The sequence below is a fragment of the Colletotrichum fructicola genome (genome assembly GCF_000319635.2).
Source record: "Colletotrichum fructicola Nara gc5 chromosome Unknown KSG_Nara_v1_contig01, whole genome shotgun sequence".
NCBI lineage: Eukaryota > Fungi > Ascomycota > Sordariomycetes > Glomerellales > Glomerellaceae > Colletotrichum > Colletotrichum fructicola.
In genome coordinates, this window is record NW_027094051.1 from 498,389 (window position 1) to 511,065 (window position 12,677).

At 54.5% G+C, this 12,677-nt stretch overlaps 4 protein-coding genes across 4 annotated transcripts; 2 read left to right on the top strand and 2 right to left on the bottom strand.

The window, feature by feature from the left end:
* Positions 1-1,738: 1,738 nt before the first annotated feature.
* CGGC5_v000149 (Cytochrome P450) lies at positions 1,739-2,626 on the top strand (the record flags this gene model as incomplete). The annotated part of the gene is made up of 2 exons (XM_032026444.1): positions 1,739-2,388; positions 2,440-2,626. 2 exons carry the CDS (start codon positions 1,739-1,741, stop codon positions 2,624-2,626), a joined length of 837 nt encoding a protein of 278 aa, XP_031877075.1.
* Positions 2,627-3,871: 1,245 nt separating this feature from the next.
* Positions 3,872-6,039, top strand: CGGC5_v000150 (uncharacterized protein; the record flags this gene model as incomplete). The annotated part of the gene is made up of 6 exons (XM_032026445.1): positions 3,872-3,894; positions 3,946-4,075; positions 4,159-4,246; positions 4,303-4,923; positions 5,031-5,861; positions 5,972-6,039. 6 exons carry the CDS (start codon positions 3,872-3,874, stop codon positions 6,037-6,039), a joined length of 1,761 nt encoding a protein of 586 aa, XP_031877090.1.
* A 189-nt stretch (positions 6,040-6,228) lies between these two features.
* CGGC5_v000151 (scyllo-inositol 2-dehydrogenase) lies at positions 6,229-7,373 on the bottom strand (the record flags this gene model as incomplete). The annotated part of the gene is made up of 2 exons (XM_032026446.1): positions 6,229-6,972; positions 7,047-7,373. 2 exons carry the CDS (start codon positions 7,371-7,373, stop codon positions 6,229-6,231), a joined length of 1,071 nt encoding a protein of 356 aa, XP_031877077.1.
* Positions 7,374-8,733: 1,360 nt separating this feature from the next.
* On the bottom strand, positions 8,734-11,395 carry CGGC5_v000152 (uncharacterized protein; the record flags this gene model as incomplete). Its single annotated transcript, XM_032026447.1, has 7 exons — positions 8,734-8,973; positions 9,033-9,139; positions 9,189-9,888; positions 9,947-10,341; positions 10,511-10,554; positions 10,820-10,998; positions 11,378-11,395. 7 exons carry the CDS (start codon positions 11,393-11,395, stop codon positions 8,734-8,736), a joined length of 1,683 nt encoding a protein of 560 aa, XP_031877079.1.
* Positions 11,396-12,677: the final 1,282 nt, after the last annotated feature.

Sequence of the window (12,677 nt, forward strand, 5' to 3'; positions counted from 1 at the left end):
GACAGCAATGCGCTAAGAGAAGAAGGAGACAGGATAGTTCAGCCAAGTTGGGAGACTCATTGAGAGGGGAGAGCATTCACCAAGTGTATCTTCCTTCAAGCAGGCAAAGTAGCCATAGTTAGTTCGAGTCGAGGCCGACATCCAGCAACACTCAAGGCACGCCTTCTTAGCAGTGCACGTTCCTACGTAAGACCCGGCGGAAATTCTTGACGAGGCTTGTCTCAAGTTTTTCGTAAATGGCGCAGTCACATGGCTGCCAGTATCATTGGTGAAGTTTTCGTCGCTGAAGCTAGAATTACTTGTTGTCAAGAGGGTGAATATTTCTTACCTTACCCAAAGCGTCCGAGCAGCCAGTAAGCTCTCTCGCAAGCTTGGTGGAAGCGCTGCCATCCCTCATTTTAGTCGCGGGCGCACAGTGAAGCGCCACGCTTACTCGAGGTAAGTATTCTGAGTTGCAACGGCACACTAGCTTAGCGCTTGATGCCTTTTGATTCAACTCGGACTACCCACTAAATCCTGAAGGTCGCGGTTCCTCTGACTTGCTGACATGTTTAGAGAGCTGCCTAACCGCAAAGCCACGTGCTGCCTCCGTCCTCTCTGCCTCCGTCCTCTCGTAGATCCCAGCCGCTCAAGTCCTCCCGTTTTAGTGGCGGCAATAACGCCAGATTCGGCGTTGGGGATCCGGGCGTGTCAGCTGGGACCATGTCCGTCAGATTGCGGCATGCTGGGCCAATTATTACTAGGTTGGTGGCTGAATTACGAACGGCCTCGCTCTATCCCACATCTAACATCAAGGACAATCATGGCAAAAATACCTAGTGGGCGCATTCACAATGTTGTCTCAGTGAAATGAGGAGGGAACATCCGACCATCAGCTGTGCCCCAAAACTGTCTAAACAGGTGAATTCTACACAATTCATGTGTTAACTAACATCTGACGTGATATTCACCGGAATGCAGTGTTTCGACCTAAATTGTGGGCTCAGACGATGCGAAGAACGTCTCTGGCGCCTGGTTAGAATAGATGCAGTGAGTTTTCGAAGCATATCTTGGTACGTCTTGAAAGCTTGAATCCAACGATATCCTATTTGTGATAAGGGTATAAGTTGGGCTTTGGAAGTCACCTCGCTCGTTTTCGACCGAGGTGTCATTTCCCCCTCCGATCTGTAGTACGATTCTTCTGTCCACTCCTTACTTTTCTATCTTGTTTCTCTCGCACTCTCAAATTCCATCATGGAACTCACTCAGCCTATGGCGTATTATTACTTGCCCCTGAGGCAACAATCCGGCTCGGGATATGTTTACTTATGTCTTCTTTGTCTCTTTCTGTTTCTATTTACTTTCTATAAAACCCTGCAGTGGTATTCCGAATACTCAGTAAGCATTATCCACGCCCAATATTCACGTTCGACGTTTGAAATGCTGACTGAAAACTCTGCCCACTTCCAGAGAGACACGGCTTACGGTTATAAACATGGTTGCAAACCATCAATCATGATATACAATCGCTGGCCTCTGGGTATTGATCGCATGTGGCAACTGTGGCAAGCTGATGAACGCAAACAGTTACTCAAAACTATTTTTGAAATCGCAGAAGAGTTTCCACAGGGCGTCATCTCACAATTCTTTCTTTTCGGGCCTCGCAGCCATAATATCCTTGCCCCTCAGAACATCGAAGCGATTCTGTCCTCCAACTTTTCTGGTGAACACATACGACATAACTGAATGCGCTTGAACCATGGCTGATAACGCACCAGATTATTCTTTCGGTCCCAGGGCAGAAATCTTTCACCAGCTTATTGGTGATGGTATTTTTGTCCAAGAAGGTGCTGCTTGGAAGAAGTCGCGAGCTATGTTGAGGAAGCACCTCTTCTCCTCGTCGTCCACTTATGGCCTTGAGCAGCTGGCCGAGCACGTTGAAAATTTTCTGGCTCGTCTTCCACTTTCCGAGCAAGGCGGCGTCGTCGATCTCCAACCTCTTATATTCGATCTTTTCATGGACAACTCCTCGGCCCGGCTTCTGGGCAGGTCGACTTACACCTTGAAGTTCGGCGAGAACACCCCAGAAAGCACCCGCAACCGGAAATTTGCAGAGAACTTCTGCATCGCCTCGGAAGGCCTCGTCAGACGGTTCCGTTGCGTTCCCTTCCATAACATGTACAACCCAGCCAGGTTTCGGACTGCCTGCATCGAAGTCCGGCATTATGTGGAGGATTTCCTTGCTGGAGTTCGATCCTTGAAGCCGGCTATTGTTGGAGGCCGAGCAGCCGACAGCCTTATTGAACAGATGGCCCAAGATGGAATGAGCGACGACAGCATCCGCGACCATGTCATCAACGTACTTCTGGCTGGCAGAGACTCAACAGCGTCGGCGCTTATTTGGACATTGTTAGTCCGTGAGTAATTGTTATTAAGGCAGATGCTAACTCTTAGCCATAGCCGACTGCTTGCTCGCACACCACGAGTCATAGATAAGTTACGCAACGAAGTCGGCACAGTGATGGGCCAAAGAGCGCTGGCATCCAAGGCAGATCTGCGAGAAATGCCGTACCTTGCTCAGGTCATAAAAGAATGCAAGTACCTGTTTTCGTCCGAGGCACATATTGCCTTTGTCATGATCATCTAACATGATGGTAGGTCTTCGGCTCTACCCTGCGATTCCTCTGAATACTCGCCAAGCCACCAAGACAAACATACTCCCCGTTGGCGGCGGGGAAGATGGACTCAGCCCGCTGCTCATCAGGAAGGGAGAAGTAGTGGTCATATCACCGTATGTGACGTCTCGGAGGAAGGAAGTATACGGGCTAGATGCGAGTGACTTCCGTCCGGAGCGCTGGGATGACCCTGTGACGACGGAGGCGAATGCATTTTTCTCATTCAACGGAGGCCCTCGCAGGTGTCTGGGAGAGCAGATTGCTTTGAAGGAGCTTTCCTTTGTTATCGTAGCGTTTTTACAGACTTTTGATCTCATCGAACCGGCTCACGGCGAGATCAATGAGAAGATTGGGGCAGAAAAGCAGAACGTGGGTCTTGTTCTATGTCCCACTGACGGATGCCGACTGTTCCTGCGGCGGCAGGTTTTGCCAGCATGAGCGAGCGGCAACAGTCGATCATGCAGGTCAGGATGGCAGTCTGGGGAAGTTATCGTGAGAGGCCTTGCTAAACTTCAACGAGAAAAAGAAAATTAAAAAGTAGACATATTCAGATGGCCAAAAAGTCAAAAGATAACGCGACGGTCATCCGTTAGGCCCTCCTTGCTTATTGTGTTTTGCAAGATTCGAACTGAGCGCCCCTACCCTCAACAGAGTAACCAGAAACTCATCGGGTGGTATTGGTTTTAAATTGTTAGAGATGCTTTACCAACTAGACCATTCGGCCCATCTCTTAGTTGTAACTGGTTGACAGGTCCTACCGCAACCTCAAAGAAATAGCTAGGGGCGGGTGGTTGGAGGGGGGCATCAGCCTCAGGCCAGCTCACCTAGGTGAAGCGTGGACCGCTCACCTCACCTGACCACAACCCATACCGATCAAACAACAAAGATGCCTGTCTAATTGGGTGAACTTGCGAACGTAACAAGCTTTGACCTCGACTCTTCTTTGAGCGAGAGAGAAGGCACAGCTTGTTCTGCTCCTTCCTCACTCGAGGCAAGCACCTACCTTCCTTTGGGTTTCTCACCTGCCTCCTCCTGACGACATCTCACGCTAACTCTTCTACCTTCTACACCCCACCACCTCTTCTGTATTTTCTGCCTCGTACCGAGTTTTCAACTTGGAAATATCTTCTCCTTCTCCCCATCCCTCCAAGGCACACCAACACATGCCAAAATACGACAACCACACCAACTTGCGATCAACTCCCCAGTCTTTCGCCATGGCTGATCCCGACATCGCCTCGTAAGAAATCAATCGGGAGTTTTTTCTTCGCACCTGCTGACAGTCTCGTAGCCTCTGGGAGACCAAAAAGGATGCCGACATCTGGCTCATGATGGGCGAAGAAAAGTGGGAGCTGCACGACAAGGTCATCCGAGGAAGGAGCGAGATGTTAGACTTTCTCGTCGATCAGAAGGCCGCAATGGTAACTCAAACTTCCTCTCCACTTCCCATTTGTTTTTGCATATTGCATTCGACAGGAGCTTTGTTAACCACGTGTTCTACCAGGACGACCGCGTCAAGAAATTCGCGTTGAAGGACCACCTCTTCAAAGCCCCTGCACTGGAAACCGTTCTCAAGTGGTTGTACGTCGGAGGTAAACTCACTGATCCTGCGCCGCTCTTTCTGTCAACTCCAGCTGACAGCCTTCAGATGATGCGCTGCCCCACAAGCCCGAGATTTTCGATCTCCTCACGATCCACGACGTTGCTGCGTCTCTTGGCGTGTCCGTCCTCACGGCTGAACTCGCTTCTCGTGTCGGCCGTGACCTGAGCGATATCCTCGATAAGCGCGTCGACATGTTGGAAGACTTCATGGCGGTGGCCGACATCATCGTCGACGAGGCCAGCGACGCCCACGATGACCTGAAGCAGGAGTTCCAGAAGGCCATTGGACCTCACCTGTGCATGCTCCTCCAGCAGCAAGACTTCTGCAATCTTCTCCAAGACGACCCCAAGTTCTGCTTCGACACCCTGTCGACTTCCGTTAGCGAGATCACGCGAGTGACTGAGGAGTCCGAGAAGAAGTTAGCCGACGCCGAGAAGCAGCATAGAGTCAACGACTCCGCCATCGACTTCCCAACCTTCGATACCCCGGTGTCGAAGAAACCTGCCCGGGAGAGCGCAAGCGAGGGCCCGCAGACTCCGGATACGTCCAAGAAAATCAAGTTGGAGAGTCCTCCTAGTGCGGCCGAAGCTATTGGCCCCGATTCGATGCGGACCGCTGATGCTGGATCTACTCCCTTTGCTGGCCCACGATTCAGCCGCGGCATGGGTATGTACAGACCTGTTTTTCTTTTCCCCCAAATTTGAGCCTATCACACTCAGAGACGAAGTAAAAGCTTCAAGAAGACCACAGCTAACTTGTTTCATCATTGAAAGATGCCGGCGCTTTCAACTTCGCCTTCAAAGACCAGCGAGCGTTCCCTCCCAAGTTCCCTGCCCTCTCCATCAAGCGAGGACCTGCCACCAAGCCGACCCCCGCAGTGAAGTCATCTTGGGCTCCCACGCCTTTCCCCACACCCAGCGGAAAGGCTTCGCCGTCCGATGATAGTTCGGAGGCATTCGAATCCTGCGAAGAGGGATCTGAGGAAGGCGAGATCCGGGAGAAGCGTCGTGTCATCCCCTCGCGACATTCTATTCAGAGCAAGATGACGCCTCCTGACCAAATAGCCCACAAGACTAAGACGAGATTCCATGTGCCTGGCAGCTTCGAGGTTTCCCTGGCAGTCCACACCCGAGGTGCTGGCACCAGCGACGTTCATTCAAAGCCAGCCACATCTGATCGGCGAAGTGGAGGGTATCACCTTAGCAGCTCGTCCACCCAACAAGATGACACCCTGGAGTTGCCTGCCAGATGCAGTGGTAGCTATGCCTTTGGTAGCACTTCCATCCAGCAGGATTCTCTTGTGCCCGACGAAGTCCACAACGAGCAACCGGAGTTGAAGCAAACCGCCGATACCAACCCCGCTACTGGGTCCCGAACCATGCCCTCCTCCCACAAGGAGCCCCTCCAGCGTCCAGCTCCCCGCAAAGAGCCCGTCCGGGCACCGTCTCCAGCCCCTTCTCCGGCTTTCGCTCCTGCTTCAGCCTTTGCTCCGGCTCCGGTCTTTACCCCCAGTTCCGCCCCAGCCTCGGCTGAGACCGGCCCCAAGTTGGATCACAAAACGGCCCGAGAGGTGGAAAGAGGAAGGCTCAATGTCAAGACTACAAGTAAGTCTGTGAAACAAGTTGTTTTCTGGTGGTGCGTAGACCCCTTCACCACACTAGACTTCTGTTCCCCTTGCCTGTGTTCTGTGTCCAGATTGATAATACAATTGCAGAGCGCGCGAAGACCTCCAAGAAGATGTATGACGCGGATGCACCCAACATTGACTGCGTTCAGTCTTGAGAGATGTACAATGTGTAGAAGAGGGTATCAAGCCCGATTCGATGTTTTGAGAAGTTTTAGACCACGCATGTCTATGGTTACGCACGACTGAAGGATTTGGCATGATCAAGTGTTGGCGGCAAGGACAAGGCACCCATTTCCAGGGTTTTATTGCACATGGCCGTCGTCTAAGGCTTTGATATGAATAGATTACAACTGAGCCTTCTCTGTCCGGTTTCCACTCTCGTCGAACCAGATCTTCTGCCCCGTGATCATGGACTCTTGTAATGCAGCGCCGATCTTGACTGCGGCAACAGCAGACGTCAGCTTCACCGGCACGGGCTTGTCCTCCAACACGCTCTCTGTGAACTCAATCGCCTCCGTCGTGAACGCCGCCCTGAAGCGGTCCCAGTAGGTCTGGGGCAGCTCTTGCCTGATGCCGCCGGGCTGGTAGATCTTGACGTGGTTCTCGGCGGGCAGCAGGTTCACCGTCAACTTGCCCTTGGTGCCAATAATCTCAGTCGAATCCTCCTGGCCGGCGGCCATCATGCGCGAGGCATACAGGTAGGCAATGCGGCCGTCGTAGAACTCGACGGTGCCGACGGCGTTGTCGCGGTCGTTGTGCTTGCGCAGGTCGGGCTCGACGGCGGTGATGCCGACGGCGTGGACGGATTTCACCTTGCTCTTGTCCTCGTCGAAGAACCACAGGGCGAGGTCGATGTCGTGGATGGAGCAGTCGACGAAGATGCCGCCGGAGAACTGGGCGTAGGCGACGAAGAAGCCCGTGGGGTCGAGGACGTCGCAGGTCTGGGAGCGCAGGACGGCGGGGCGGCCGATGAGGCCGGCGGACATCTTTGCGTGGGCGTCGCGGTAGGAGGCGTCGAAGCGGCGGGAGAAGCCGCACATTACCTTGAGCTCGGGGCGGCGGACGGCTGCGTCGACTACTGTTTGGGACTTTGCGTGGTGTTAATATGTGTTCATGGTGTCTCGGGGATTTTCTGGGGAAAGGATGGACGGGTTCAACTCACCACCTCAACAGTCGTGCCGAGGGGCTTCTCGCAGAGGACGTGCTTGCCGGCGTCGATGGCCTTGATGGCCTGCTCGGCGTGGACGGCGGTAGCGGAGGCGACGCAGACGGCCTGGAGACCGGCGTGGGCGAGCATGTCGTCGTAGGACTCGTAGACGGCGACGCCGTGCGGGGCGAGGGTCTCGGAGGCCCATTGGCGCTCGGCGGCGTCGGGGGAGGAGACAGCGACGAGGGATGCGCGGGGGACGTTCTGGTGGAAGTTGAGGGCGTGGCGCTTGCCCATGCGGCCGAGGCCTGCGACGCCTACGTGGAGCTTTTGTGTTGACATTTTGCGTGTGCTTCTGGATCTGAATTGACTGGCCGAGCGAGGGACGGCGGCTGGGGTGATGGGAGGTGATGGCGTCGTGGAATGGAGGCGGTCGTCGAGGTGAAGCCGGAGGTGTTGGGCTACCGCGGGGGTATCACTGGAATGGGGATGAACGAGAGGAGCTGCTAAGACATTTCGGAAGGATGCAGAGGAAGGCGGCTGGGCGGATTATATACCGCCGCCTTTCATGCAGGCCTCACCGATCCTTTTTCACGCGCCACGACATATTTTTTTTCTATTTTTCTTCATCGCATCCATGTCGGGATTCGGATCCCGACATGATGTCTTACCCGTGGGGCAGACGCCACTGACGCCAGCAGGTGAGCCCGACCGCCTGTCCAATTAAGCCATCCTCGTGGATAGGGAAACCCAGGAATTGGCCTATGGAAAGTAGAAGCGCCATGTTGAAGACCATGAAAAAAGCCCACTTGGCAAGACGCGGTTTCAACAGAAGCGACGCGCTGGCAGGTTGGGGATGTTGGAGACGTGGAGTTGGAGAGAGGCTTAAAATGGCCATTGGCATTGAGGCGAAACTTGGTGTAAGACCACGGACCCTGATTTTTGTAGGGGATAGTTGCCGTGTTTTCTGGATAGAGAAGGTGGGGGATCTGGGGATGTGTAAAGCGACGATGCGGATTGGATGCTTCCCTGATCGGGGAAAGTTGCCCCGATACTGGATTCAGATGAGAGGGAAATTCTGTCCGAATGGGGGCCGCGGGGTTTGGTGGTTGCCGACGCAATCGTTTGGCAGCCTCTACCCCAACGGCTGGGCCGAAGACTAATCAGAGATTCGGCCCAAATGCGATGAAACTTTATGGGGTTCAGCGTGCATGGTGTCAAGATGCCAATATCTGTGATCTCGGTTTCTCCGCATTCATGGAACTCATCCACGCCCACCCCCAACCCCCAGCCTGTTCCCCTTCTTTTCCCCTCACAATCTGGGGTCCGGGGGGCCGCGGGGAGCTAACAAGTTTCTGGGGTAATTGCGGTTTGGAGAAGTTGAGGTTAGCTTGGCCGAGCAGAAGTCCTTTTTCGCACTCGGGTTGGTTGTCGGGAAATATGCTGTGTATGACATTGTCTGCCTGATCATTCGTCAAGGGGTGTAAGTTGGCAAGTTTGCCGAAGTTTGATGGAATTGGTCAGTCACCTGCCGAGATGCAACGGAAATGGAATCAAGCAGACTAGTAATTCTTAATGCATTTTTCAGTTTGTTAATGAGTCCCGGTTATTCGTAGCGGACTATTGAAAACCCACGCTCATCAAAGTGGATATTCTACAATTCACAGCATGCCCTCAATATTTTTCGAAAACAGCCAGAGTCTCATGAATCATCTTCCCAACCCCACGCCCGCTTCAGGTGCGACTGCGCCGACGCCGTCGGCCACATGTGGTGCACATCTGTCTTGACCAAGATGTCGAGAAGAGCCCTTTGCTCCACGTGGTCGGTGAACCGGTCGCCGCACGCGGTCACGCCCATGCAGGCCGTGAACATGGCTGGGATTGTGTCCTTGTTGGAGAGAGCGGTGCCGCAGAGTTCTCGTATTTGCGTCCTAATGTCGTTCTGCGCCGGCTAGTTAGCAAAGCACATGAATTAGACAGTTTAGAGGGTTGACGACTTACATCCAACTTTTGCCTCGCCAGTCTGCGTGCTGGTCCTATGCGTGGAATACTTTCATCGTGACACATGAGGAGTGCTCGTGCAAGAGTGCCATGAACGTTGCCAATAACTTCTAACGTCAGTATTTGCAGCAACACTGGAACACGCGGCCAACTTACCAACAGCATGGTTGATATAGAAGATGCGCGGAAACGCCTGGTCCGCCGCCGGGTCCGGTTCGCTATACGCAATCGGCAACCACGACAGCGGCCGCGCCCTCAACCAGTTGTGGTCGTACTCCACCAGCCGCTGGTACTCGCTCTTGCGGTTGTCCACCTCGCCGAAGCAGAACTGCACCACCTCGGCGCAGTGCACCACGACGCGGTTCGCCCAGCAGTCGTCGTCGGCAGGCGAGAACGAGCGGTCGATGAAGAGGTGGTCGAGCTTGACCATGATGGGCCGCTGCGTGGCGAACGCCATGGTGATCTCCTGGCGCAGGCCGACCCAGAAACAGGCCTGGCGCAGCTGACTCTGGCGCGGCAGCCCGCCGTTCTGCGTGTTCATGAAGAGCTGGATGCCGAGCAGGTGGCCCTCGTGGTCGGTCCCGATGAGGGGCACGTCGAGCTCCTCGAGGGTGCGGAGGAGGATGGTGGCGGCGAGGAGGTCGTCGTTTGTGAGGGCCGAGGAGTCGTTGGAGATCGTGGTGAGGTGCTTGAGGCATTCCTGGTGGTAGCGGTCCGAGGCGTAGGGGTCATATTGGTCGTGCAGGCTGAGGTGGCGGGAGGAGAGGGCGAAGATTGCGTTGAGGAGGGTCGGGCAGGTTATTGCTCTCTGAGGGACGACGATGGCGAAGTGGCGGCGGGCGTCACAGAGGTCGAACTGTATCTCTCTTAGACCATGATGCATAGATATTGATCACGAAGGGATGAAGACTAACCCAGGTGCACATGTATTCGAGGTAGTACTTCATCAACCTCACCTCATGGGGCTGCGTAAAGGGAAACACAACGTCCCCATGATGTTCATAGTTGGCCAGCCCAAGTGTTGAGCCTGGCGGTATTGAGCTGTAGACGGTAGGCAACGGCGTTGGTGTTTGCACCTCCTTCCAACTCGTGGCTGGAGTTGAAGCAGGCTGGTTGAACGGACTAATGGCGGCGGTTGGGAGATGCTCATGGAGAGTTTGCTGAACTGACGAATTCCTCGACCTCTCCGAGGTTGCTTGCACGACTGCCTGCTCCTGAGCCGGCGCGTCGACCTGCCTCATGAAGGGCGGGCTTCCATCCTCGGACCAATAGAGGGCCTCGAGTTCCTGCGTTTCATCGACGAAATGCACTGCCAGGCACACGACGGTTGTCAATCTTCACGCGTCACACACTAAACATCGATGATCGAAAACGAAAACAAGATGAGGATGAGGCTTATCGGGGTCTCCATTCTCAAGCATACACGCCAAGAAGCACAGTAGACGAAAAGCACGAAAATGTTGCGGGCAAACACTTACAACGCCGCGGGTAGCGCACCCAAGTCTCCGATGCACTCGGCGTCCTGACGATAACACAAAAGTGATCAGCGGTTTGTTCCGCAATGAAAAAATAACGCACTTCAGCTGGCTGCCGCTGCCGCTGCTGGCTCCTTGGTCCTCGTGACGAGAGGCCGACGATAACGACAGAAACCGGGTCCATCGCGGAACCGGGCCCCCGGGGGGCGTGTCATTCTCGTGGTCCTTGTCCATTGGCAAGGGCCGGCTGCAACAGGAAACTTCGCATGTCGGTCACGGCGCAGGAAAAGACAAGAGGGAGCTCCGCCTTACTCGGTAGAGTGCTTGAACCGAATAGCGGGGGCCGGGACGCAGTCCTTGCCAGTCGCTCTGCATCGAATACATGAGATTGATGTGGTGTTGGTGGTGTCGGCCCGAGAGGACGGCGGACCAGCGGGAGCGGCGGCGTCATCGGTGCTCCACGCGCATTTGAGGTGTTGCTTTTTGCAGGTCTGGTTTTGGCAATGCGGTCCTTGGGGCTCTGCGGCTGTTGTTGCGCCTGAGTGGGTTTTGGGGTTTCGATGCTGAATGAGGTCTGAATTCCCGATTTGTTTTTGGGGAATTCTCTATTCAGGCATTTTTCTCCCCAGCTCAGACGCGAAAACAGAGCAGAAACCCCGAAACCACAAAGCCAATGTCAGCAATTGAACTTTGCTCCCCAAAAGTGAAGACACTCCAGACGCCACATGTAGTCCGGACGACATATGTACTCCAGACTTCAGATCTTGTGGCTGCTTAGACGAAATCCGGGGTAGAAATAAACGTGCGGGTGGACAATCTGGGGTAACGATGAAGATTAAAAGAAAAGTCCGCGTGGGAATAAACACGTACCAGACATGTCATCGACATGATTTTGGACCCTTTCACCCCGTCGTCTGCGACCTTCAATCGGCTGTTCTTTCGTGAAAATGAGACGATTGTGGTGGCCAAGGGAAGGTCGAGGGGATAAAAGCATTTCCTGGTTGGTGATAACGGGAAATGGCTGCATCGGGGCGACTTGCTCCCCCGCGTGGAAGAGGAAGAAAGCTCCTAGGCCGGCTCCCATTTCGCAGCGAGCTTTACACCGGCCCAAATTACCAAATCATCCCGCCCCGGCAATGCGAGCACACACGAATAGCTGGCTAGGTAGACGGCAACCCCCCTAGCCTATGACGAAGCTGTTAATGCATGTTACAGCCGTAGAGAGGCCCGCCCCTGACTCGCGTTAACAGGAACCCATAGCGACCAATGACCACCACCCCAGACGGGGTTTCTCCATCTGATGTGGAGTGTTCCACGGCGAGATTCCGGAGCTTTTCGAGCCTCTCCTCGAAGACACTGGTCTTCCCCACCAAAGCTTCCATCCCCCACGGCCAAACTCACTTGCGAGAATCTTCCAACAACCACCCCCTGGCGGTGTATGGAAAGACGGTCTATTATCAGTCAGGAGACAGAACATAACAGAACGGCTGTTCCATCTTCGAAGTTCTTCCATAGTCCCACCTCCGGGCGCTCGATTAACGGACCACTGCCGAGGACAGGGGCGGAGCAGGGATCGTCCGTCAGGCGCTGTCATCGGCCATCAACGTGTTGTCTGCAGAGGCAGCAGACTGCTGTGATGCGATCCCACCGGCAACGACAACTGTGTCTCAATATCCAGCCTTGGCCAAGTTTTCTCCAAAACTGCGGCGGGCATAACCCCGGTCGTAATTCGCGGTACCCGGACTGATGGCCGAAAATAAGAGGAATCCATAGGTCCAGCGACAGACGCTTCCTAGCCCCCTCCCCTGTGACCACGCCCCCCTGCAGCCACTGACAGCCCGCGTATTGGAAGCGGAGCGAACGCTGACACGGATTCCCCATTTCTCCAATTCCCCAGAAACCCTCTTTTAATTCCCCCACGATTTAGCGGCTCGTGTACGTGTGAGGAGTGCGTGCCTGTTTTTGGGAGAGACAAGTGAGTGTGTGTGTGTGTGTGTGTGTGACAACTAGCGCGTGGCCATTGGCTCGCTGCGGCTATTCCATACGTAGGTCCCGTCGAGTATCTACGGCTTTCCAAGCACAGTGGGGCGCCCATTGCCCTTATCTTGTTTTTTCGATGCCGTGCAATTGGGAACGGGCGTCTTCGGGACCAGCTGGGCTGGCCCTGGCC